The sequence below is a fragment of the Trachinotus anak genome, unplaced genomic scaffold (genome assembly GCF_046630095.1).
Source record: "Trachinotus anak isolate AG129_WGS33_773 ecotype Australia unplaced genomic scaffold, CSIRO_AGI_Tana_v1 ptg000021l, whole genome shotgun sequence".
NCBI classification, from domain to species: domain Eukaryota; kingdom Metazoa; phylum Chordata; class Actinopteri; order Carangiformes; family Carangidae; genus Trachinotus; species Trachinotus anak.
In genome coordinates this window covers 17,320,826-17,348,258 of record NW_027273872.1, presented here as the reverse complement: position 1 = coordinate 17,348,258, position 27,433 = coordinate 17,320,826, and the positions used below count along the sequence as shown (strand labels likewise).

The 27,433-nt window shown below is 40.5% G+C and overlaps 1 protein-coding gene across 1 annotated transcript; it reads left to right on the top strand.

Moving 5' to 3' along the window:
• Positions 1-1,867: 1,867 nt before the first annotated feature.
• On the top strand, positions 1,868-22,813 carry nr3c1 (nuclear receptor subfamily 3, group C, member 1 (glucocorticoid receptor)). The gene is made up of 9 exons (XM_071458452.1): positions 1,868-2,163; positions 2,743-3,941; positions 16,945-17,093; positions 17,265-17,381; positions 17,516-17,803; positions 18,868-19,012; positions 20,025-20,155; positions 20,837-20,994; positions 21,560-22,813. Exons 2-9 carry the CDS (start codon positions 2,743-2,745, stop codon positions 21,710-21,712), a joined length of 2,340 nt encoding a protein of 779 aa, XP_071314553.1. The 5' UTR covers positions 1,868-2,163; the 3' UTR covers positions 21,713-22,813.
• Positions 22,814-27,433: the final 4,620 nt, after the last annotated feature.

Genomic DNA, 27,433 nt, shown 5'->3' with positions numbered 1-27,433 from the left:
GGAGGCCTTTCAAAGTTTTTACTTCTTTGGCTGTTAATTATAGTGCCACTATCAAGAAGATTGGAATCACAGCCTATTTCTTGGGAAGGATTGACACATCATTTCCAGTTATGGGAACAAGTTTCATGTTGTTTCATCTCATGGCAATTTGAGCAACAGCATCATATTCATCAATCAATATGACACTTTTTGGTTAATACTTTCCTTCAGAACATGTGCATGAAACTTATTCTGTCTAGCAGGTTTTGAAGTAGCCTACGTGTTTTGGGGTTTTGTGGCGTCCCCTATAGGTTGGGCTCACAATGCTTTTGTAGGCCTATTCTACCAACACTTTTTGATGATTGGACAAATTGAGTGTTGCCAATTTCCTGCGAGGTCCCGCACATGGAAACGTTTTTTGAGAGTTTGTGGTCACGTTTTCCATACAAATCTTGCTTTAGAACTGTATATCTTAGTCCCACAAGGTTTTATACCTTGCACATCATTTGTTGTTATTGGGCCAAGTTTCATGTCTCTAGCTCATTTCAGCTGGAGGCAGGGAGGTGCAGGTGTGACGTGTAAATTGGATGTTTTGAGAAACAAAATTAGAAGTTTTCAGACTAATTCATAAATTAAAAAAAAAAAAACGGCTCCTGAGGTTTTTTAAAAAACAAATCAGCACTGACCTCTCTTTAATTAATTAAACGTTCTTTGCAAAGTGAGCCACCTTCCTTTATTTTGACTTCACTATCAATTTACACTAATAATGTGTGTGAACTGTGGTAGGATATCCAGCAGCGGATTATTATGGGGTTCCATTTGTGCCAAATTAAGATCACTTTTACCAATCTTTATTGTTAGCACGATTTATTTATTTACCACTATTTGCCTGTTGTTCTGATTTCTCTTACTAATAGTATGACACTGATAAGCTGCATGATATATAATGTAAGAATAATTGCAGTTTTAGTGGTATTTGAGGGAGACATAACAATACCGAGGCAGTGCACCTCTGCTCGGAGGTTGCCCCTGACAACAAGATGATGCCAGAGAAGGGATACCCAGTGCTGCACATCTGGTCAGCATGTAACAACACAACAACACATCTGGACTGCATGTAGCATACAACAACACAGTCAAGTGACACTGCAACAAGACAACAAATGTACAGTCTGAAGTGACACAGACAATCTAATTGTCAAAATAGTTTTGCCACAACTGAAGTAGGCTACAGTTAAAAGTTAAAAAAGACAGGCAAATGTTTTGTCACGTGTTCAGTCGACGTGCACAGTGCGCATGTCGACATATTTCTGGCCCAAACGGAGCAGTGTGACAGTATGACCTCCTTATTTTAGCCATGGACCACGTGTTTGGTATTTTTCACAAGTGGAAATAGAAATCACTCTCAGTTCCGTGGCCAAGCCCAAATATCAGGATCTGCGTCACTGAATCATGAATGACCGCGCTGTCCATTCATGATTTCTCTCGATGTCTATCTGATGTGTGTATGTGGCCGCCTGCCCGCCTGCCTGTCTGTGAAATGCCCCACTGACAGCTGCAGCACAGTGAAGCCTCCTCGCCGGGCAGCTGTATGAACAATCACGTAAGACGAGGAAAATGCAGACACTTTGCAGTTGCATTATTAAATTACACTGAAATGAATAGTTTCCACAACAAAAAGAGAGAGAGAGAGAGAGAGAGACTGTAACTATTGCTTTGTAATTGGTGATTATGTGTCCTCCGTTTTTATTTTAAATCCCCAAACTTGAACTCCAGCAGGAACCGGGCTGCAGTCAGCGGGCGTGGCCGGCAGGTGGCGGTGCTTGTTGTAAACAGGGCGGCCATGGGGCTGACTTGCCCCGTTCTCCATTTTGTATGTTTTTCCTGGAGGTGAGCGCTCACTTCCCTAATGGTTAGCTGCGAGTCACGGTAGACCAGCCAGTTAAACGCAGTTTTCATGACTGTGTGCAGCTCGATGGGACTGGGAGACTTGAAAACACCGAAACGCACTCAGCTCTGGGTGTTTTTGTCGTTTTATCTGGCCATGTAGGAAGGACCCGACGCGTCAAGGAGACACGTTAACAAACATTGAGTCAGTGTTGCGTGCTGTGGACTGCCACTTTCAACCAAAACAATGTTGACAAACGACCTGTGGACACACATCAACAACCAGTCATTTCAAGGGTAAATATGAGCTTTAATTTATACTTTAGTTTATTTATGTCTTTGTTAAATGCGGCTCCTGTACCGTGGCACATTTGACGCTAAATATGCGGTTATAAGCGCTATGTTAGCTCGCATGCTAACATTACAGTCAACGACATCCCAGAGAGACACAGCGAACTGCTAGCTAGCATGTCTGCAGTTAGCGACCAGCAGCATTAGCATACTATCTTAGACTTGTCTAAACTTTACGACTCTTTGTGTGTGATTTGTGGTCCGACCTCCGTTTTGTGTGTTTGTTGTGAGCACATTGTGTATAAGGTGGGTAAGGCTGTCCCTGCGAGAACATTTTACTCAACGCAGTTAGCTAACCTTAGCTGCGTTAGCTATCATGGGCGCGCAGTGGGCATGCCTGGCAACTTTCTCCAGTCTTTCATTGACCTAACGTTTGGTACGTGCTCTCTGCATTTGCACAACCCGAAAGCAAAATAAAACACATTAACACTGTAGCGACATTAGTCTTATTTCGTGTGTTTTAACCTGGCGGCTCCATCTAGCCTCCTCTGTTAATGCTTTCTGTCTGTGTTCCCCAAAACAAAGATGGATAAAGGTGGAGTGAAGAAGATAACATATAGAAGAGATGACCTTTTAAGCAAATTGGTCTACACCGAAAGCCCTGAGGAGGGAGGTCTGTTGAAAGTGGCTCCTCACAGTGCCATGTCCATCACCTCTGCCACCACTGTCGTTCTTCCATCCAGCCCATTGATGCAGCCAGGACAGGTACCTAACGGCCTCAGCAACAGCCCCCTTCCAGGGGAGGTCACCTCCACCTCTGTCACTGCCACCGTAGGCCCCCTGTTGGAAGACACAGAGCCCAGGGGCCTGACCAAAGATCAGAGGCCTCAGCAGCAGCAGTTACTCCAGACACAGACATCCATTACGTTTGGGCGTCAAACCTTGGGGGACAGTTTACCCCAGTTGGAGGCCAGTATAGCAGACATTACCCAGTCCTCCATGGATTCCCTTATTGGGGGGTCAGATCCCAACTTCTTTCATATGAAAACAGAGGATTTCTCCATGGATAAAGGAGACCATGATCCCATTGACCTTGATCATGCGTTTGATCACATTGGGAAAGATGTGGACGTGCACCAGAAGTTGTTCAGTGACAACACTCTGGACCTGCTCCATGACTTCGAGCTCACTGGGTCTCCCTCAGATTTTTACGGAGGGGATGATGCCTTCCTGTCCACACTGGCAGATGATTCTCTGCTTGGGGATGTTGGCTCGGATAGGGACATAAAGTCTGCCGTAGTTGAGAGCAGTAATGGCAGTGGGGCAGTCTCTGTTGCTCTCAACGGCAGCATTATGACTAGTCCAGATCAGTCCTGCTCTAGCATGTCCACAACTTCCCCACAAACCCCTACAACCACTTTGTCTGCGCTGGTGAAGAAAGAAAAAGATACTGGCTTCATTCAGCTCTGCACCTCAGGTGTGATCAAACAGGAGAAGACGTCTGCAGGCCAGAGTTATTGCCAAGTGAGTGGCACGTCCTCCACAGGCATGCCCAGCTCTAGCCCCATTTCCATTTGTGGGGTCAGCACCTCAGGAGGACAGCGCTACCACTTTGGAGTCAGCCCCAGCAGTAGTGAAGCTCAACAGCTTAAGGATCAGAAGCCAGTGTATCTTCCAGTGACAACCATTGGTGGAGCCTGGAACAGAGGCCAAGGTGTTGGGGACACCTCAGCGATGCAGAGGCCCAATGAGGCTTTCTCAAGCTCTCCCTCCTACCCCACCAGGTAAGAAAGAAAGGCAGTACTCAGTTGTGTGGTTTAACTGACCTTTCATTTAGTCTCACTAGTTTAAGATAAAATATTGCTCTGTTAATCCCAACTATATCCACTCTTGCACCACCAGACTCTTTGCTCAAAGCATCCATGGGTAGAAGAGTATAAGCTCCTGGCAGCACAGTTTAGCCAGGATTTCAAAAGCCTTTCTATGTGCTTAGGATGAACACAATACTGATGTTTAAAGGCTGTTTTTGCTACCTACCTTTAGAAGTGAAGTTCACCTGGGAAATGTCACTTTGAAATGTCAACATGAAGAGGTTTTGGGCTCACTGACACTTGCTGACAGGGTGGATATCATTAATTAAAATGCTGGCTGCTGGGTGTTTGTTCACTCCACTTTATCATTCACCTGCTCATAAACTTGTGTGTTAGAAAATGGGTGCAGTTTTATAACTGAGTGGGTGCAGTCAACAGTCGGAAAATAAGGTCTAAAATAATTATTAGTTATACACCTACCCCTGTTTATAGTTTAACTTAGGCAGGCACTTTTATCTGGTTTCACAAATCAAACATTGGCGATTCTGGATAACTGCTTTCTCAAAGTTGGTGGCGTTGGTGTTGTTTGTGCATACACGTGAAGGAGTTAGAGTTTGTACTAAAGAGCCAGTCACGTGCAGCATCATCATCAGATAAAGCACGGGTTATTTAATACATGTTGTAAATGTTGATCCCTGCGAGAAAATCAGGTCATCACAGTTACAAGAAGTAAATAAAAGATAGATCTCACTAGAAAAGAGCAAAAAAACAATAGAAATAGAAAATGATACTGTCATTAAATGCAGAAAGCGATGTTGTGTGTTGTGTTGAATTATATGTAGGGCTTGATGTGTTAAGTAGCCTGCGGTGGATACGGAAAGGAAGATAGGAGATAATAAACGGGAGATAATAAAATAAAAATTCTTGAAGGAGAGAAGGTACAAGTGAGACTGAACTACAGTACAAATAGGTTAGTGACTGGTATTTGTCAATGTGAAAGAAACTCTTAAAGAAGGCGATTACTGCCCTTTATTAGGACACAGTGGAAAAAAAACCTTTTAGTTTCATTTCAGTTATCGTTTATATTAAGATTTGTTTTCATCAATTGGCCTAATTTTCCCATGAGCTACACTGTCAGTTATATTGTACAGCAATTTCAGCTCAACTAATGTATAACAATATGTGGTAGATTTCATATATTACAGATACAAGCATCTCCAGCCATCTGCAGTGTTTTCAAGTGTTGCTTTATAGCCAAAATGAAACACTTGGTGGACTTGTACAGTATTTCTGATATGGAAAGACAAGTCATTCAAGGGTTTTCAAATCCATTACTTCAGTGCTTGACATCTTAAAGAGAGCCGTTTTTTTTTTTTTGTCCACTTTTGGGATCATGTGGGAACATTTTTCCCTCAGCTGATGGATGGGGAGGTGCACATTTTATATGTTTTGATAAGCTTGAACAAATACTGCTTTGCAGGTTTGGTAAAGTTAAATCCTATGATAGCTAGTTAACCACCAATCACGCTTTGTGAGCCAGGCTCACGGATTGCACAGGCCGTGGCTGCGGCAAAAGCGCCAAGATCTAGAGAAAGGATATGCTGTCAAAAAAAACAGGGGAATTCCACTTTTATCCTTGTCAGAGATTTAATCTTTTTTTTCCAGGACTGGACAAGCCTGAGCATCAATGTGTATGTTTATGACATGTCCCAAGTCCAATGTGTCATCAAGAGTTTTGTAACTCAGATAGCATTTTTTTTTTTAATCTGATATCTCTTTTACTGTTCAGTTTCACAGCCTGTTGGACTTGCTCAGTCGCTCCCATAAGTATCCACTCAGTGGGGGGTTAATGAGGTCATTCTGAGCCAATCTCTTCGATCTTCCAGCCGCATTACGCCAAAAATAAACATGAGATGTGCACTGCCTTTACTTGAAGCAGATCTCACCCCAGAGACTGTTGATTCAGTAATAGGGATGAACGAATTGTGGCCTTTACAAATGGCCAGCTCTGTACTGTAACAAGAAAATTCTGCTTGAACAGAGAAGAGTGAAAAAGGCTGCTTGTTCCACTGACTTACTCACGTGATTTTGCTGAATCTTAATTTCTGCTGTGATTTCTTTCCAGTGAGCTCCCATTCAGTTGAATGTCGAGTCCAGTCACAGTGTTTGGACTCCACCCGGCCCCACAAAGTGTCCTTTGTACAGTTATGACTTTGCTGCCCTGTAGGGTTTTATGGGTTCAGCTGTGAACGTGGCTTTGGGGCCCAGCGGTGAAGCAGCTCAATAGAAAGTCTTCACCAACTCTAAGACAAGTGACAGAATTACACGTCTTAGGGGCTTTTTTGTTTGTGTCTCTTTTACGTTCATCCCTCTTTGATTCACAGTATCTGATAGGGAGGGATCTGCTCAAAGATTGGCCACACAGAAATGCATCATGTTGATGAGGGCACAGATGTAGTTGTGTTTTCATTGTTTGTGCAAATGATGCATGATATTATCTTCATGACTGTCTGACGGTCGCTCTAATGCCTGGTGACCAGGAACAGATTGGGAGAGACGCAAGATAAACCTCATTTTCATTTTTACATGTGGCTTTTATCACCCTGTCTTTGTGTTATTTATAGGCCGTGTGTCTCTGTGTGTGTGTTTAAGCATAGGATTATGTCTATGTATGTGGTGTGAGCTCAGATAATTTTGTGTGGGTGTGTGGCTGTTTTGGTATTGGCTTATTGGTGTGTGAACTTAGCGTTTCTGCGTGTGTGCGCCTTCATTGCGTGGGAGTCTGTTTTTGTGCAGTGGCTATTCACCTCAACTTGTGTGACATTTAGAGGTTTAAAATCAACTGAACACTGGGTTGCGGTGGTTCAGGCGGTTGGTAACAGGTCGCCAAGTCCTTCAGCTTCTCACGCAACGGTGCTGCTTCTGCTTCCTGCTGAGGCTCGGGCTTGGGGTATGAGGGTAATTAAATTGCAAAATGTGAGAGGTTGATGAATACAATACAATGTGAGCGCATTCAACTTGTATGAAATATTCACACATGTCTAAGCTAAATTTGAAGTCACAGAAAAAAATACTAATGTAGATTGATATTTACATGAATACCATGGCAGCTTCAAACACAAAATCCAACATTTAGTCATAGTCTCTCTATAAAAAAACTTTTTTTTTTAACTTTTTTAAACCATTTTCCAGTAAAACTCTTTACTATATTATAACCTCTCGGATTGGTCACTGCAAGTTCACAAGTGTGATGAGTCTGTGCACCTTGACTTTTGTAACACTTCATGTGATTAATGTGTTGCACTTACATCGTATTCTACAAGCTCTTGCATTTTGCAAATAAGAGGAGCTTGTGTGGTGGTGTGTTACCTGACCCGAGTTTGCTGCTTTGTACTTTACAGGTCTTCTAACAGAACGAGTTGTCTCTCTCCTCACCAATGCTTTAATTTTCCATATACTGGCTGTTCATTGACTGCATCACAGTTTTACAGTCTGACTCAGTTTCTCTGTCTGACTCACAAACAACTGGTTCTCACACAATGAAGAATGCTTCACCTTGAGAAGTGCTCTGCTTTGTTCCTATTTTAGGATATACACACCCTCATTGTGTAACTGATTTTAATGTAGCATGACCAAATTTACACAGAGTTACCTCTAATGGAGGAAAATTACAGAAATATAATACCTCTGGTAGATAATCTCACAGCTCATTTTGTATGTCTGCATTATGTAACTTTTGTTTTTACTGTAGCATTTCCTCCTCCGCCTATAATTGGCCCAGCCCATAATGTGGAGTTGTCTGTGAGGAGTGAGCCATATACTGTATCCTGGCTCAGACTTTAGCCTGTGACCCATTTTCTTTCCTATTATCTATACAACTATTATTTATAATAAACACTGTAGGTCACTGGAATTTCTTGGAGACCTCTCTTTTGCGTAATGGAGGAACACTGTTTGCAGAAGTAATAAAACTGGCTCACTGAATAGAGTTATACTTACATCTCTCGTGTTGACAAAGCAGTGTTGTGCAGCTTCAGCATAAAGGTTATTCTTCAGGTCAGGTTTTCTCAGATTTTTCACACAAATGAAACATTTCAGTTCAATGGACATAGATTCATAACATCAGCTCAGTTTGTCTATCAGTTACCATCTTTTATTGTCCAAGGGTTTTTTCACACAAATATGTTAAACATTACCTTGTTTTCAATTCTTATCTGTGACAATTTCCTGCTTTTCTTTGTGTTAAGTAGTAGTAATCTGAAATCTTAAGATTTTAGATTAATTAATTAATTATTAATGCAAGAAACAAGGAATTTGAAGATGTCACTTTGGGCTTTAGAAAATGTCATTAGTAGTTCTATTTTTTGGCATTTTATAGACCAGTTGATTAATAGAGAAAATAATGGGCATATTAAACAATAATGACAATGTCCATTATTTGCATAAATACACTTCTGCAGCAACTCTGATTTGCTGGCTCAGAGCCTACTGTGCAGTCATCAGTGGGCTAAATGAAGAAGTGCCTGGGCAAGTTGAAGAGCACATCCGACAGTTTCCTCACTAAGGTGGGAAAACTCAAGAGAATTTCATACGTGAGAATATTGAGTCAGCTATGACTGGCTATGACTCAATGGTGAATAAAGGTTGGGAGAAAAACCACTTGAAAATCAGCTCTCAACTAACCCTGTGCTGCATTGAAGTAGTTTTCTGACTTCCCCTGTCATAGCAGACACTTTTATCCTTCATAAGATAAACAAATGACATACTTTAGATGCAAAACTACATAACTTCCTATGTAAATGCGTTATGAAATACTTGTACTGCACATCGATATAATGTGGGAATGATTCCTGCCACCAGGGCTGTGGTTGACAGCTGTGATGCCGTCAGGATTTTTTTTTTTTAGCAAACTGTTGAATGCCTGACTTTCTTAAAGACTGGGAGAGCTTAATGGTAGTGCAAGGTATTTGTCAGGTAATTATTTTGTCTCAGCTTAGAATATACAGCCTTATAAAATCATTGCACTGTTGAGAATGTTACGTCTTGATTTCAGGGCCACAACTAAATCCAGACTATAGATTCAACTGGTGCTTGTAAAGTAAAAATGGTGTCAGTCACAACTGACAGATATATCGTCTGTGGTTTGGTGCCTGGTTTGATACATGAGTAATGTATCTTCTGTGGGCTATTTATATATAGCTATATGTTTATATCAAGCTCACATTGAGTGGATGAATAGTATCAGCTTTCAGTCTTGACTGGGCTGTGTTTTGAGAGCAATCTTTGGTCAGAGTTACTATTCACTGCACAGCCTTGCTCAGACACACCCCTCACCTCTCTCTCTCTCTCTCTCTCGCTCTCGCTCTCTCTCTTCCCCTGTTTTTGCTTCCTGCAACCAAGGGCAGAGTCCTTGACTGTCAGCAGAAGCTTTCAGCAGCTGTAAATCACCTTTTATGATGTTACTTGTGTGCGTGTGTGTGTGTGTGTGTGTGAGTGAGAGAGAGAGAGAGAGAGAGACATGCAGGTCTTTTGGCTTTGTGTATTATGCATGAGTGTGTAGGTGTGTACTTGTGCACGCATGTGGCTGTGTCATGAGCACTGTGGCAGGCAGGCGGACTACAGAGCACTGCCATGAAGCTCTCACTCTCCTGACCTACTTTCCCTCCCGCCTCCCCACAGCTGGCGCCGAGTGAACGCACCAGATCAAATGCCAGCCATTCCAGTCGCTTTCGTGTTATTACCGCATTCCCCTGGAACCACAGTTCTGCTTTTCTGTATTTAATTTTTGTTATGTTTGACACTGAATAGGCTTATAGAAATTCCCCATATTCAGGTTAGGGGGATGTAGATAAGTCTGTGTTGTTTGTGCTGCTCTTGTGTTGACTGTACTTACGTGTACAGTTGTCGAGTCAGCAAAGTCAAGCTTTGGGAGTGGGTTCCTCCCACATCCAGCTGAAGGTATAACGGTTATGCACACAGTAGCAACAGTAAGCCTCCAATTCATTTTACAGGCTAAGAAGCCACCTCCCACCTACACACAGTCACTAACAGCTCCTATTATGGAAGCTAATATGGAAACTCAAATCCTTTGGGGTTATTTTTCTTGTGCTCAGCCATGGGTTAGGTTTGGTTTCTTCCTCTGGTGTTTGAAGCCAAGCAGTAGTTGCTGCTTGGGGCTACAAAATGTATGTCATTGAAACTGGTTTGTCAATACAGCATGGAGGAGGACACAATAGCTCCTTGCAGCCAGTGACACTGAGGCATCATTTACATGTAAGAGTATCTTGCTGATGAAGCAAAACAATGGCCATAAAAACACTTGATGTCAGTGCAAAAATGCTCCAAAGGATACTTCAGACAGATGACAAATTACGGGAAAAACCTGAAAAAATTAGTTGAGAAAAATAACAAATGTTATTTAGATGCCTCCACAAAGGGTGGGTGATATGATATGATATCACTTTTTTTGACTTATTATATCACAGTATTATAAAATAAAAAGGGATACTTCACTCAAAACATGATCTTTTTTTCACTATTGGTGATGTAAGAGAATATATTTTAGGAAAGGAAAAAAATGTGTGTATTGGCTCAAAATAGGGATGGAAATTAGGTATAGTCTTGGCCTACATGTGTTTTGGGAGGAGTATTCGGCCCCAAATGTAGGTTAATTAGTAAATGTGATGTGATTCACTCTGAGTTAGTAGTAACTACCATGCTGTTGTTCTGAGCTGTGAGTGAGTTGTATTGCTGACCAACCAGGATCTGAGCAATGAAAAATATTTGGGGGAAAAGCTTTTTGTTTTTCATGTAAACTTTTATTATTTTAAGTTTTTCATCTCTGAAATAAAGGTGTCACATCATTTGTGATCTGACCTACAAATATATGAGACAAACTGGGAATTACATTACACTTTAAAGAATTTACAAACTTTGAAGAAACTGAAAGTTGACATAACATTTTAGATCTTAACTCACATTACAAAAGTTATGAACAACACAAGAAGGCCAAGGATTAGATGACACAATTTGAAAAACTTTGAGTTCAGATGGAGTTGAAAAATAGTTGTAATTGTCTGACACACTCAATTAGAATTTATACAGAAAGTACAGAATTTGATTGTTAATCAAGGAAAGTACAACTTCAAGATGTATAATATGCTGTGTGCTGCACTGCAAACATCAGTATTTCAGTTACAAACAAAATAAAGTATAGGGTCATTACGTCTTTTACAATAACTAACTGTAGAACTAAAATGTTTTTACAGCTTTCTTGCTGGAAACGAATGAGTGTATGGTGTCCATATGTAAAAATGAGCTGGCAGAGGGAGAAGGAAAAAAAATCCCATTTGGTTCAGCTGAAGAGAGCAACTGCCTGACTCAGAAAACTGCAGCTGCCTTGCACCCACAAGTTTTAATGTCATGTAACATGGAGACGTTCCACAGTCACACAAAATTTGTAACCAACATGCCTCATGTTAAGTCAGCGCTGTGCAGCGCTGCGTTAGGTCGAATGAGCCTGATCCGGTGCTTCATAACTTGTGGGCGTGACAAGTAGATCTCCCTCGTTATTACCAATGATGATTGACGGTTTTACAAAGTCCGTGTAGTGACGATGGTGACAAAACTGGTATACTGCACACCCCTCCACAGGACATGCGGGGTCTCTAGATGGTTTGATGACTATGTAAATAATATGGATCGTATGGCCTTAACAGTCACCAGATCTCAACCATCTGAGCACCTATGGGAGCTTTTAACACATTTTCCTTAGAATTACATCCATGTTGGACAGTTCTCCACTTCAAGGTTCATGTCCACTTTCAATGTCCTGTGTCACTGCAATGAGTAGTGCATCCTTTAGGTAGTGTAGCAGAAAGTAAGGGTGTTGTAGCAGAGTAGATGAATAGGCAGATACTGTACCATGTCTGACTGGCAAAGACTGGAGTTCATTTCCCATCACAGAGCTAGAATTCATGTTTACCTTTTTTCCCCCTGTAACCGTGATCTTTCCATAACCTCAAAAGTGTTTTAGTTTCCTAATCCTAAACCTAAAGGCTACAGTACGACAATCTTTTCCTAATCTTAACTACTGTGTTGAGTATTTGCCAGAAATTGTAGAAAATGTCAATTTTAAAAACATTGACATTGCATGTAAAAACTGAAGATGCAAGCCAGTGATTCATGTTTGCTTAATTGTAATGTTGTTTGGTAATAGGGTTGGTTAGACTGTGCCCTCCACTACCATCATCTAAACACACAATGAGGAAATATCTTTTCAGAGGAATGTTGTTCATGCATAGAGCTCCTGAGACTGGAAGAGTCCAAGCTAAGGAGTGCTGAAACAGTTCTTGAGGCTTGTGTGGCTAAAAACCTAAGACATTTTATGCTGGTTTTTCCTTTAATTTGCAAGCCATCTGTATATCTCTGTTGTATTAATCTGCTGTGGCTGAAGGCTGAAGATGTTGCCCTAATGTCAGTGTACTTAAAAATACATACAGTCTCTTTTTATTGGAGGGCACAGGACACAGATATTTTAGAGAAGTCCAGCCCAGCCTTTGGCCAAACAAACCCAGTCTCCACTCGCTCATAAAAGCAGTGTTGTTGTTCTGCATGCAAGTACGATTCAGAGCGTGCAGACCAGTTCCCCTTTCTATTTTGGTTGCTCTTACCTCAGGAAAGGAGCACTTCCTTCTGCCTCTCCTCTGCTCTCCTCTTCACGCGAGTTCTGATGAAGATGAGATGTTTTTGCAATGTTGATTGATAACAGTAGCAGTGATTATCATTACTGCGACACAGAAAACAGGCTTTAGGCATGCATTCACCCAGCCAGATTTTTGTGGAGATCCTTACTCTGTCATTTTCAGTTTTTTATAGCGGCTTGATCTCAACATGTGAGCCAGAGACATCCAGTTGAGTAAAATGATTTTTCATAACTTTTCTCGGGGGTGAGTCATTTGCAGTGGCTGTGTCTGAAGTATGTGAAGAGTGTGGGTTGATATAGACTAATATGTGGAATAAATGTACGAACAGAAAATAGTGCACTGCACCTAAAAGAAATAGCTGGGCATTGCAATGATATTGCTCTAACAGCTGTTTGTCTGAAGTGACAAAGAGGCTGGGGTATAAAGAGCAGGGGCCTGCCACGCTACTCGTGACACTCACGGCCTAAAGGGGATTATGAATTGTTAAGCAGGGCACTGGGCCACCAGCATTATCATAAGTGTGTGAAGTGGCTTGACTCATTCTAACGCAGGTGGATTGATCACACTCCTGCAGACATAAGCAGTAAACTTTCTCAGCACTGCTCTTGTTGAAGTCGAGGCCCATCTTGGGGTGTCTCTGCTTTTGTGCTGTGGCTGAGCTCTGACCGATAGTAAACTCTGAGGGAATGCGAGAACTTCCTGTCGATGGCGAGCACGCACTTAAACAGATGGTTTCAAAAGGAGGAAGTTCGGTGTCCCAACATTGCTTGTGCAGCTTTGATTGGTTTATGTCTTACAATCCACATAAACAGATTTGTAGCTTATCTTATGGCTTAGTTGAACATCATCAAAATACTGGATAGCAGTGATGTCACTTCAGGCTTACCTTGTTGTTGGAAACGTGTAGCAGCTGCCGTAATTGGATTTGAACCAGTGGCCTAAAGCCGTCTAGTAAAGCTATACTGTGACACCATCCCAGTGAGCCAGTGAAGGACAAACTGGTTACCCTTTCACACCCTCTGACGTCATCACCACTCTGGACTCATTAGCCTCCTCCGCCCACCCTGCTGCTCTCCACGCCCTCCTTTTGGGGCTTTTTTTTGATTTTGTGTGTGTGTGTGTGTGTGTGTGTGTGTGTGTGTGTGTGTGTGTGTGTGTGTGTGTGTGTGTGTGTGTGTGTGTGTGTGTGTGTGTGTTTATATGTGTTTGTGCTCTTATTAGCAGTGCGTTGAGGAAACCACACATAAATCTGGAAATGACAGATGGCATACAAAAAAAGAGAGATGGCAGCAGCACCGCTTTTATAAGAATTATATTTACTATATGTACCTTTGCCCTGATTTGTTTAGTGGAGGTGGCTGTGATCCAAACAGCAGGTATTCAGAGGTGCTGTTCAGGGGGGAATGAAATAATGAGAAAGATAGTTCAGATGATGATAATGAAACATTGATAATAAATCCTTATTTGTATAAAATAAATACAAACTGTGAGCCATGATGACTCATTATGAGAAGGTAATCACAACACAATTATAGGCCAAGACAATGCACAGAGAACAAATTATTTCAATTATTTTTAATAATTATAGGTGAAGCAGTCTTTTAGTCTATTGGCTGTGTTCTTATAGCTGATCTTAAAACAACGTTATATGCCTTTTTGGCAACTTTGGGTCAGTGGAAGAAGCTGTAAACACAGTGCTGACATATTATCGCCTCATAAAGTTGTTATGGCAAACATGTTGGCAAACAATAGCTCCTTTACAGATCTGGCAGACACAGAGGAGCCATGTTAGCATTTATTTTGAGCCATTTTTCTGACCACTTGACGAATTTCAATCCAATCTTTTTTCTTTTTTAATCTTTATACCAGTTAGTCACCACCCTTGTCAGTCTTTGGTGTTGGGCAGGTAGTGCACTGTTGGTTTATTGTTGTTGGGTGGTTTATAGCTTTTTTGCTGAAAACAGCTGCCTGCTGCATCTTTGAACGATGGTGGTAATGGTGGTGAGACTAAACCTAAACAGTAAATTTGCAGGGTTGTAACACAGAGAGCAGAGAGACGCAGAGTTGAGAGGAACAACAGAGTCAGGTGATCCTTCTGTGTGGTTTTGTCAAGACAAACAGCATCTTTCACATTACGCACATTCATTTGATCCATTCTGGTTTGGAAAGTATAGCAGCTCTAAATTCAATAGTTTGGTGATTATCACTTGTGCCCCCTCAAGTACATATCCCTGACTCTTTATTTGATCCTTTATTTAGATGGATGTCTCTTTGAGATTTATTCTTTTTTTTTCAAGAGAAACATTTCTTGTGTGCAAGAAATAAACATATACAGTTTAAATAGTGACAGATATACAGAAAATTCACACACACAAGTTAAATTTAATATTACTTTATGGGTAGTAGATGGTTTTGAAACTTATTGTTTCCTTACTCATGTACGACATAGCCCACCATTATTTATCAGTTTTAGTTTTCTTAATATGATTAGCCATATTTATGATTCTCTGGAGGTTCTTATGAAAGTGCTGAAGGGCCAAATGACAAGGAAACCAAACTGATCACAGTTTTAACTATAGTGTCTTGAATTTGTGGGATTTGGAAATGTGACTTTGTTTCCGCTTTTACAAATGAATGATTAATGCATTTCTGTCTGTACAAGTAAACATAGGTTGGGCTTTCTTAGAGTTAGACTGATGAAACCACTTTCCAATTTAAAAAAAAAAAAAAAAAAAAAAAAAAATTACTTAATATTAAAAGCAGCTATAAATATTTATATGAATGGTCCCTCTGCTTTTGTTGTCCACTTGAAACAATGATGAATTATGCATAAAATATGTAGTGTGATTTGTTTAGTTCTTCTTTAAGAAACATCTTGGTTGTATTTACTAACCTGAAATTAAAACCTTTAGTTTATCTAAAAATTCTTGGGTCAAATGTCTCAGCAAAAAGTGTTTTTTTTAAAGCAGTCAAGATTTATTTGAAAGCCCTGGTTTGCTTGCTTTTCAGGGATGTGTGTTCTCAGTTAAATCTGAAACCAGGTTTCACTTCTCACAGCTGGACCGGGGGAAGGTGTTTAGTGAGTGCCCCCGTTTGTGGTATTGTGGACACCACAAAGGGGGCACCACTAAACTAACCAAAATATTGGGCAGCAGGGATTCAAGGTTTGTTTCAGCTGTATGAAACTATGCAGTGTGCAGTCAGAGACAGTCAGGAAATGAAAGCTCACAAACTATTAGCGCACAGTTCTTTTGAGTACAAGTCATAAAAGGTAAATGGACAGTTTTTGACCACAGCGTGTTGTCAGTGGAGCTCAGAAAACTCTCAGTCCTGTCATGGCTGGACAGCCTCCTCAGAGGTCTCTGCCTGATGGGGTTTTTATAATCCGGCCGCTGAATGCTTTTGGGCTTGATGCTTTGATGTTTCACTCAGGTTTTCCCATCGTGCTGCACCCACTGACTACTGGGGCCTAGCCTGCTTTCATGCTAATACCCTCATGTTGTATAACTAAAAGTGAACTTGGCTTCTTGGCTGAAATCTGCACAAGTGTGTTAGTGTGCAGTCACAGTTCAGAGCGCCTCTTATCAAATAAAACTGTTTTCATTGCGATGGCAGACACATGGAACGACAGAGTCGGTTGTTGCACGTCTTAGACTCAATATCTTAGGCTCAATATCCTCTCAGTGTGGGCGTTGTTGTTGCTGTGGCCACTGGGTCAGACAGGGGGTGTGGACCTCTGGTGCATGGATGCAGCAAAGCCTGACGTCCTCTAGTGGTTGTTTTGAAAAAGTGCATCTCTAACCACTGCTGACTGGGTCTGGAAATGTTTGTGGTTGAATCAAAGGAAGAAGGGCTGTTTTAGGACAACCACTGAATTTAGGATATGACCACAGATCTCAGATAATTTAGGCTTTAAAGGCCCAAATGGGCACAATGGGAATCACTTTTCTTCACATGATGTTGGGAATGAGGGTGAAGTTGAAGCAAAACAAGCACAAGGAACACATTGACTCTGATGGAAAGAAATGTATGTCTGTGCTATATTTATTTTTAGTCCAGAGTTGTAAATATGAACTCTAGCTGAACTCTCAAGACATACAGTGTGCACCATGATATGATTTGACTAAAATTTCTAAGCAGCTGTGAAATTACAATCATTACAAAGCAACAGTTTTAGTAGATGTTATGCTACATTTTTCTTTGTAAAATGTACGTGTTTATGGTTAAGTAAGACTTAGTATCTCTGCTCTGCTCTGTCCCTCTACTTCCAGACCAGAAGGAGTCCCAGCTACATCCTCACCGCAGGGAAAGAGCGGGACTCATAAAATCTGCCTGGTGTGCTCCGATGAGGCTTCAGGCTGTCACTACGGCGTTCTCACCTGTGGCAGCTGCAAGGTTTTCTTCAAGAGAGCAGTGGAAGGTACAAAGCTCAATTGCTGGAGTCATTAAGATTTTAGGTTGGAGGCATGATCATTACAAAGTAAAGGACCGTAACACAGCTAATTAGTTTTTCTTGATTTTCCCTGGAGTGTTTTTTGCCACAGAAATGAAGGTAAATAACAGATTAATCTTCCTCCTCTGTGTTCCTCAGGGCAGCATAATTACCTGTGTGCTGGGAGGAACGACTGCATAATAGACAAGATCAGGAGGAAGAACTGCCCAGCCTGCCGCTATCGCAAGTGTCTAATGGCAGGCATGAACCTGGAAGGTACATATTAACCACATGGGTGATGCCAAATAGTGCACCCTCGACAGCTTAGTCGTACCTGACTGCTCTTCACCTTTTCTGTTTTTGTCATGTAACCCTGACCTGGATGTTCGTCTCTGTTTTCTCTTCTCCAGCACGCAAAACCAAGAAGCTGAACCGCTTAAAGGGCGGCCAGCAGAGCAACCCACCCGAGGTGACATCTCCTCCACCAGTTGAGTCTTACTCGCTGGTACTCCCTGGTAAGTACCAGCCTCAGCTCGTTCCCACAATGCTGTCCCTGCTGAAGGCCATCGAGCCAGACACCATCTACGCCGGCTACGACAGCACCCTGCCCGACACCTCCACCCGCCTCATGACGACCCTGAACAGGCTGGGCGGCCGACAGGTCATCTCTGCTGTAAAGTGGGCCAAGGCTCTGCCAGGTAAGTTGACAGTGAATGCAGGCTATATTGTACTTTATTTTTATCGAAAGAACATAAACAACATACAGAAAAACATAGAACAAACAATTGGTCACCTACACATTCATACAGACGTTATACTGATGGTGATACAAGTCAGTTCATACAGTAATGACTTATCCATCCGTAGACTTTTATGTGCATGTAACCTTGATGATAGGTATTGTTAAGATTTTTATCTGTACTGCTTATTAAATAGTTAGTTTTAATCATTAACCCACGTTCATATATTTTAGTTAACTCTGTTTGTGGGCTCCAGGCTGCTAGGATACAAACACACCTGACGCATAAACTACGAGCTCAGCAGTCGAAAACTCTACATTTCTCTGCCTGTATGTGACGGACTTGTGCTAAATGCCTCGAGACATTGCTTGTGTTTACACTTGCATGCAAAAGACTCATACACACAGCCTCCAAAAGAGAGATCTCTGTTCTGCGTTGTGAAAATGCATCATAGATAAATGTCTTAATCAGAAACAGAGTTGGTGAAATAAAATGTATGAGAGAGCTTTTATGTAGCAATAACAAATGGGAAAGCTTACTTAATTTTAATTTCTTAATTTCTCTAGTACTGAGAGCAAAACCAATAACATCTGAGACTATCGATACTACGCTCTTGAAAAACTTAGCTCCTGGGCCTGTTTGATATCGGGTTTTGGGACCCATCCCTACTGGGCACATGAATGTTTGACAAGTGTTAAGTAAAAGCTAGAGATGTTGTAATGTATTGGTGCAGCGCAAATAAGTGTCTCAATTTGTGCAAACACGGACACTTCATCTGGTCCTGCTCCGTCAGGGGCTCTTGGGCACGTTTGGTAAATAGAGGGTAGTGGACAAATTAATGAAAAAAAATGGGGCAAAATATAGTTGTCAACCAGAGTCCGCTTCTGCAAAATGTATGTGATCATTAGTGCACATCTAAATTATGTACTGTGTCTTCATTTGATCACTGTTCACCAACGCCCTCTCACACATTGTGACTCTGTTGGTAGTTGGCTAAAGTGTCTCCATGTCTTTCCACTCAGGTTTCAGGAACCTTCACCTGGATGACCAGATGACCCTGCTGCAGTGCTCCTGGCTCTTCCTCATGTCTTTTGGTCTAGGCTGGAGGTCTTACCAGCAGTGCAACGGCAACATGCTCTGCTTCGCACCCGACCTTGTCATCAACGAGTATGTAATGTTTAGTTTACAGTCTATAAGTCTGACTCTTGTTGTTCAACATGACACTGAAAGTAGGATTAGATTGTGTTTAAAATTAACGTCTATAGCACATCCTCTGTGAGAAATCCTGTCACTATTGTTAAACTATTGTATTGTTAAATTGAAAATATATACCATGACTTGGTCAATGGAGTCTTAACCTCATTTAAACTGAGCACTGATATGATATTGCCCAGTCTGTGATTTCTTTTTTCCTGCCAACGCACACATCTGTTTGTTTATGTTTATCAGTGCAGCTCTCTGCTTTGTGCTGCATGTGTCATATATCCTGAGAATCAAAGTGTCTGTCAGCTGACAGCTGTAATCAGGGTCTCATCCCTCTTGTAGACTTGATGACTCCATTTGTAAACAGCGCTCTGGGTCTAGTGAGCAGTCACCACATCTACCATGCTTAGGGCTGTAATAGGCCCTTTCCTTTTTTCCTTTTTTTTCTCCATAATCACAAGCTGAAAGTTAATATGATTATAGTTAATATCTAATGAGGTCATGCTCTCTATTTGTCAGTCAGTCTCCAAACAAAATTCACCTACAGTAGATTGTATTTGATCGTGGCAGCTATAATCAAATTGTCTTCCCTCACTTTGGCAAAATTTCAATTTTAAGGTGGTTTCATAAATAATGTTAAAGAATGTAGCACTGGTGTTGCTGCTGTACATTTTAATCAATGTTCTCTTCATTTTGACTCTGAAGAAATGAAAAAGCCTAAATATAAATTTCAAAAGTTCCTCATTTTCACACAAAACTCACTCATGCTTTCTCCAATTTCTGCATCAACAGAGTAACAGACTGAGTCTCGTTTCTGGGGGAATGATTTTAAAATAACACCTTTAACGTTTCATTGACAGAGATGTTACAGAAAGCTGCTTCATCTCCTTGACTGAGAATCAGCTCTGTGAATCAGCAATGACTTATTGGGAAAATGGTTATATGTTGTCTAACCAGTCCTGTCTGATTGCACCAGAGAGCGGATGAAACTGCCCTACATGGCCGACCAGTGTGAGCAGATGCTGAAGATTTCCAGCGAGTTTGTCCGGCTGCAGGTTTCCCACGACGAGTATTTGTGCATGAAAGTCCTGCTACTGCTCAGCACAGGTCAGACTTTTCACCTTAAAGCAGCTGAACTGCTGTTCACCTCCTTCCACGATCACATGTGGAAAGTGGCGCTGTAATTATCCAGTCATTACAAAAGCCATTACCTCAATCCAATACTGTCCACAGATGCTGGAAGATAATGTTGATGTATGCACAGGCCAAAACATCACATCACAGTCTCTCCCAACTCATTATCTCATCGAAATACACACACCCAGTTTTACCAACAAGAAAACTCCCTGATTTACAACACAAGTATGTTATTAATTTACTTCATGTAGTTCATGAGAATTAAAGGTGTGAACAAAGAATTGATAATTATAATCAAGCTGATGACAAATATATTTAAAATCATGATTTCAGACAGCTAAACACACCCTAGAGCCTGAGTCCTCCTCAGGGTGTGCCTGTTTTCTTCTGGCAGGCATGTATGCTGTTAGTGCTCTGTGATGATAAATGTTATTGGGTGTGCACCCTGAAATGACCTGCTTTTGTAATTAGTAGTTGCTATTTTTGTCCTTTACAGCATGGACAATGATTTTAATTTATATGACTGATTCCTTTGCAATTTAAAGTTTTATGTGTTCAGTTTTGACATATTGGCACCAACAACTGGCACAGTACCAAAAATTCTTATCTCTGTCCCAGATGTTGACCTTGAGTTTCCCCCCTCTCCCACAGTGCCAAAGGACGGCCTGAAGAGCCAGGCGGTATTTGATGAGATTCGGATGTCGTACATCAAGGAGCTGGGGAAAGCCATCGTGAAGCGTGAAGAGAACTCTAGCCAGAACTGGCAGCGTTTCTATCAGCTCACCAAGCTGCTCGACTCCATGCATGAGGTACAGAGACCCAGCACACAGTGACAAAATGCTTTGTGTGACATCAGCGTTACATGTAATCAGCAAGCGGTTATTGACCAGCTGCGGTCTGCAGCTTTTCAGTCAATCCTCAAACAGTGATTGTGATTAGTGTGTAAGTTTGCAGCATTTACGTAGTTTATAGAAATTGCTTTTCCAATAATGCAGAATTGCATAGCACAGGTTTTACAGTATTTTATAAGTTGCAACAATGGGATCATAACCAGCCCTCATTTTACTGTACATTCATTGTACTGCTGTAATAAAAGCAGAGTAAAACACAAGGGTTTTTAAGTAGGTAGGTTTTGTTACTTACTGATCTTGTAGAAATAAGGCCAACTGAATGTCCCAGAGCTCTGGGATTTTGCGGTCAAAGATTTTAAATAATGGTTCTGATTGAGAGGCGTATACCATTTAATTGGCAATACATTGAATATATGTGTGAACATACTTTATATATAGTATTTCACCATATCAATATATGTTTTCCACCAAACCCTCTGTGTTTGTTTTTATGTTACTTACGTTGTCCTTTGTGTGTCCTCAGATGGTTGGTGGACTGCTCAGCTTCTGCTTCTACACCTTTGTGAATAAATCCCTGAGTGTGGAGTTCCCAGAGATGCTGGCGGAGATCATCAGCAACCAGTTACCAAAAGTCAAGGCCGGCAGCGTCAAACCTCTCCTCTTCCACCAGAGATGACTGTGCCCCTTAACAGACACAATGCCTTAAAAATCCCACCACATCACCTCACCACCCACCTCCCCAACCCCCCCTGGAGAGTGACGATGAAAGGACTGAGGATCTGAGGCGAGGAGTGAATTATGTTTTTGGAAGCGAGTATGCAACTCTGTGCGTTGGCTCCCTCCAGGTCTAGAGGGAGAGAGCGGAGAGACTGGAGTTGTTTGTGTAGAAACCAGACAGCGAGCACAGAGGTTTTGTTTTGTTGAGCAGTCTAAGATGTAGTGTATAACAACAAGTAGGAAATATTTGTAAGATAAAAGATAATCACAAAGAGAAATAGGCTAACATCCATGTTGTCTCAGGTTTCTTACCTTCAAATACAGAACGATATCTAAAATAGATAAAACAAATATCTATGTACAGGTTCTGATAGTATTTTCTACATTTTCAAATTGTAACAGTTTATACAGTTTTCCAGGTCTTTGTTACCTTGGAAGGTAACAAAGCTTAATTAATAACATGCTCTTAAGTAGGCTTTTAGACTGTATGTTCCTCTTTTTAGTTTTTATAGGAGGTTGAAACAAAATGTTTATCAGTTATATGGGAAAAATCTGTTCTCCAATCATTTAAAAAAGTGTATTTCCACTTTGCTTTGATACTTTGGACATACGAAACAATTCTTTTGGCTTGTTACGTGACCATTCAAAGGATTATTTCTCCCACAAGCTGACCTCTTCCAGGTTTACACACGTCTATTATAAAAGGGAAAAAATATGTGCCTTTTTTACTTCAAATATCATCTGCCATTTTCTTCCTACCTGTCCAAGGTGTGCTTCTCTTTAACCCGTCATGGTCTTCCTTCATCATATGTTGATTGTACATTTTATATTACATGCATTTGCAAGTTTTCCTTTTTTCCAGTGGCTGTGTTTATCTTTAGAAGTGGCAGCTCGGTCCATCCTCCGTGTGTTGAAATGATCCTCAGTGTTCAGAAAGAATATTCAAAGCCTGCTTGCTTTGATGCGATCTCCCACACATTTAACTCCACCATTAAGTGTGATTTCAGCACTTTGTACCCTTCTAAAGGCTTTAAAAGACTGTGAAAAAATAAGAAAAAAAGACTGTTATGTTGTGCCGGTCATTACCATATGACTGTAGATGAAATTTAGAACTTTTTTATTAAGAAATGGCCCACTTTGATGTTTATTTTAGCGCCCACTCCAGCCCCAGTAGTTTAATAATGGAATGTGATAGATTTGTGCGTCTACCAATCAGAAATGAGAGGGCATATTTTATTGTGTTTGCAAGATCATGTCATTTTTAATTAATCAGGAAAGCTCCTTCTCTGTGGTTCTGCCATGGCTCAGACTGGTTAGAAAATAACCGTCCTTCATTTTTGAGTTTTTTTTTTTTTTTTTTTTTTTTTTTTTAACAGTCTGTTTTGGAAAACTGACAAAGATACAGTCATGATTCTGCCACTGATGGTCCTTCTTCCACAATATATCCATGCGCTCATTAACCACCTGCTTTGGGAAATATGTTATTGAAAGCTTATGCATTGTTTTCATTGCATTGCTCTTATTCGTCAAAGGAATAGTTTAACATTTTGGGAAATATGCGTACTTGCTTTCATGTCAAGAGTTGAGAAGATCAGTACCAGGGTCATATTTGTATGATAAATGTGATGCTGGAGTCAGCATTCGGTTTGCTTAGCTTAGCTTAGCTTAGCTTAAAGACTGGAAACAGGGAAACGTCTTGTCCGACTATCTACTCTCCACCAGCACTATTAAACCTCAATAATAATCATTTGAATGTAAACACAAGTTACCGCTTCAGTGGGGTTATGTGACGGTTGATTACTTAGCATGGACTAGTAATTTGCTGCAGTCTTCACTTAATTTTTCAGATTTTATGTAAATCAAACAAGTTATAACATATATTAATGATTTTGTTTTCAGGCTCGCACTTTTAAGTCTTTATGCTAAGCTAATTGTCTCCTAAATTTAGCTTCAAATTTACTGCACAGACATGAGAGCGGTATCAATCTTCTCATCTAACTCTTGGTAAGATAAAATGTATGAGTTTGTATGACAGCTTGTTTAAACAGCACTTTGGATCAATTGTTGGCAGATTCATTACCCTGTAAACCTCCTACAGCTGCTGATAGCCTTCGACCTCTCTGACTTAACCCTTCTGCTTCATTAATGTCCTGTTCGGCATCTTGTCTTCATGTCTTTGTGTCTTTTAGTACTTTTGCACGTTTATATGTTTGTCTGTTAGTTAGTGAAATCCCAATCTTTGGAAGCACTTAGCATCAGTCACCTCGTAGAGTCACGCCACAGTTAGCGTAGCTTCACTGACTGTGGAGGCAGGCAAAATGGATCCTTTATTCTCTGGGAACTATTTCAGTGCCAAACTCCTGTTTTGTCTGTTTTCAGTGATATTGAAAGTTCAGTGTTTGTAACAGAGGAGGAAACAAGTCCCAGGATTAAAGCTTGTAAATTAGTCTCATCAATGGTGAATTGATAGACGTCATTATTAATATTTTTTTTTTTGGTAACACAAGGCACTCACAGATGTGTTGTCTAGTCACACAGGATAATGTAGGTCTGTCAGTGTCCCTATTTTTGAGTGGTGTACTTGGGAATTTGAAACGTGTTGCAACATTTTCATCAGTTGAGGTTGTCTGCTTAGTTTGTCATCAGTCTGTTTCATAACTCCGACATGCTGTTTGTGTTTAAAGCACAAAATAATCCAGGTTTTGACATGAATGTGAACCTTAAAGAGGAAAATTTAGTTTAAAAGAAATGTTATTGACATATTAAAGAAAATGCTCTATCAGTTAGAAATGATTGGATAAATACGTCAAGTGTGCGACTACAGAGGGCTCACTGGTGCATTTCAAGTTGAAAAATATCAACATGTTCTCTTGAGAAACTATCCCAACAGCGAATATAAAAGCAGTCATGAATTTTAAGCCACTCCCACACTCAGGTTATTAAAACTTTATGTCCGATTCACACAGTATGTGGTTGTCCGTGTTTAGTTGTTAATGTCCGAACATTAAGAACCAAAAACATTCAGTTTGGGTTCCCAAAACATGTCAGCTTCTGTGATTGTTTTATGGTGTATTTTTGTCAGGAAAAAAAATTTGACAGATTAGGAAAGTTTCACGAAAGTGCTGCCACCGTTGACATTTATACCCAGGCTCAGAAACAGGATGCTGGTTAGTTTTTTCTCAATATACCTTAGAAATAAAAATATCTTCATTAAACTGCATAGGGGTTACTCATGGGTTACTTTCACATTCAGTGTATCGAAATCTCTGCTGCTGCTGCTGCTGCTGCTGCTGCTCGTCATTTAAACAGGTTTATATATGAAATCACACACTTGCCTCTTCTTGCTCAAAAATGTATCATTGCTTACCTTGTACATTTTTGAGGAGGACAACTGAATATGCAATAGAAATAACAGATAATCTATCACTATCACATAAGATGTGGTTGCTAATTTTTTTTTCTTCTTTTTATTTTTCCGATATAAGCTATTTGCATACAGGAGATTCACATTTAACTTCAGGAATACATACACTTCAGTCAGTAATCAGTCCACCCAGACTGCACAAAAAAGCCTATTTGATGTTTAACTACAAGGTGACCAAAGCAAGTATAGACAAATTCAACATGTCAGTGTAATCAAAGTAGCTCATAGAAGACAAATGTACAGTTATTTTTCTTTATATATATATATAGATATATAGATATATATATCTATATAGATATATAGATATATATAAAACACATTTTTTTTACTCTAACGTGATGGCTTTGGTCAAATTGTGTAATACTGTGAATAGGATAGGAGTCAGTCTTTTTCACACACAAACTGTTTGTGAAAGTAATCAACCAGCTTGAATCTAAAAAGATTTGCACTACCCAAATATTGTTTGAAAATCTATTTTGTATAAAATATATGCAGACATTAACTTTTGAGAATTATCAAGGGCAGATCATGTTTCACTGGTATATGCTTTCTCTAAAAAGCTTTGTTTTGCTTAAAAAAACTGATTATGTACATATAATCCATTGTAAAGAAAATGTGGTGTGTTTGTCTCCAGATAATAGTTTTTCTATACCAAACCTCTGTATTATTTCTCCTCTGTAGTGTGAGTCTTGTTGATCTTTTCCTCCATTGATTAAAGGTCGAACTGTATGTCTTTGTGTGGTACTTTTCAAAACAAGGAACTGTATGCTTATGTTTGCCATGATAGTAACTTGATGATAATGAACAATGGAAACAGTAAGCTCATTGTAAGCCACTTCTCATGATCACAGAAAGCACTTGTTCATCAAATAAATGCGCTTTTCCATTCTGGCACCTGGTTTATTGAGTCTTGGTGGAGATTGTTAAAGTTTCCTAAATTTCTCATAGGTCCTTGTTTTCGTGACCTTTTAAATGTTTGTGTTTACTGTAGGTTTTGGTTAAAATGGTGTTCAGACTCTTGACTCTGATTGGCCGTCAGCAGCTCCTCTAAGTCAAATGAGTTGAAAACTTCAGACACCCACACATGGAGGTTGCGTGGCTTGACAGACATTGACCTCAACAGCTCTACATCAGGGTTTGAATGAAACTGCTTGGCATTAATAAACTTCGCTGACTGGTAACCATTAAACCAGTAAACTTGCATAACAATGTTTTTGATCATATAGAAACCAGAAGATGCAGCTGCAACAAAACCAAAGCAGAATCAACTACTTTCCGACAAAGTTTCACAAATGAACCAATAAAAACTGAGTGTTGCTTTACAAAGGGAGCATGTTGACACTAGTTGTCCTCTCCGGTTGTGGGCATCACTGCCTTTTGTGGTGGAGCTGTTTAAAGGGTCAGATCATCCAAATCACACAAGCAGAAGGCCTTGAACAGCTGCTTTCTCCATCAGCTTCTTTCTGTGAACAACATGAGCAAATTATTTTTCTGCCATCTTGGTTTTTCGGTGTGAGAGACCTTGTTCAGTTTTCCTTTTTCTTGCCTGTGCTTTTCCCACTGGTTTTAAGTGGGCGGGGCTCAGCTTGGTCGCTGTCAGTCAGACCTGAGCAGAGCACACCCACACAGTCCTGATGAAGACTTTGATTCTTCTACTCTTAGAAATAATACTTAAGGATGTTTTTTGTTTTTAAAACTGTGTTGGTTGTTTACTCATAAATGCTTATTGTTAATGACAAACACTAAATATGTGAAGCCGTTTTCAGGGGCTTTAAGACATCTACTCAGGATCCACTCAGTGGACTGTGTTGCAGGGGAACAGAAGAGTTTCCTTATGCTCAGCATCCCAACATTACATTCGAAAAACTCATTGGCAAAGTCTCTGCTGAGACTTTTCACTGAATTCTTCATTTGATAGAAATCAATTTCTGATGGAAACTGGTGCAGCCCGGACTGAACATCTGGCTTTAATCCAGGGTTTGCATGCAAACTCCTGCCCAACACTACTTGACGGTTAATATTTTTATTTATGTATCAAATGACAACATGAAAACAATGTTTGTGAAGTTATTGCAGACCCCGTGTTTTCTCTTATTAGGAATTAAAATACTAAAACTGTAACTGTGTTGTTCGCGACCTTTAAAGCCTGGTTGTGTGGTCTCTTTTCACCTGTTGTCTAAGTCTCTGCACCTCTGGAGAGTTGAGGTTGAGGTCTGTGGCAGTGATCACGCCCAGTGGTTGAGGTTGGGCGTCGGG

Bases quoted from the DNA above. Each gene is read 5' to 3' on its own strand.
- nr3c1 (XM_071458452.1), top strand. From the start codon at position 2,743: ATGGATAAAGGTGGAGTGAAGAAGATAACATATAGAAGAGATGACCTT. The intron at 17,094-17,264 runs GTACAAAGCTCA...TGTGTTCCTCAG, and splicing joins CTTCAAGAGAGCAGTGGAAG to GGCAGCATAATTACCTGTGT. The intron at 20,156-20,836 runs GTCAGACTTTTC...CCTCTCCCACAG, and splicing joins CCTGCTACTGCTCAGCACAG to TGCCAAAGGACGGCCTGAAG.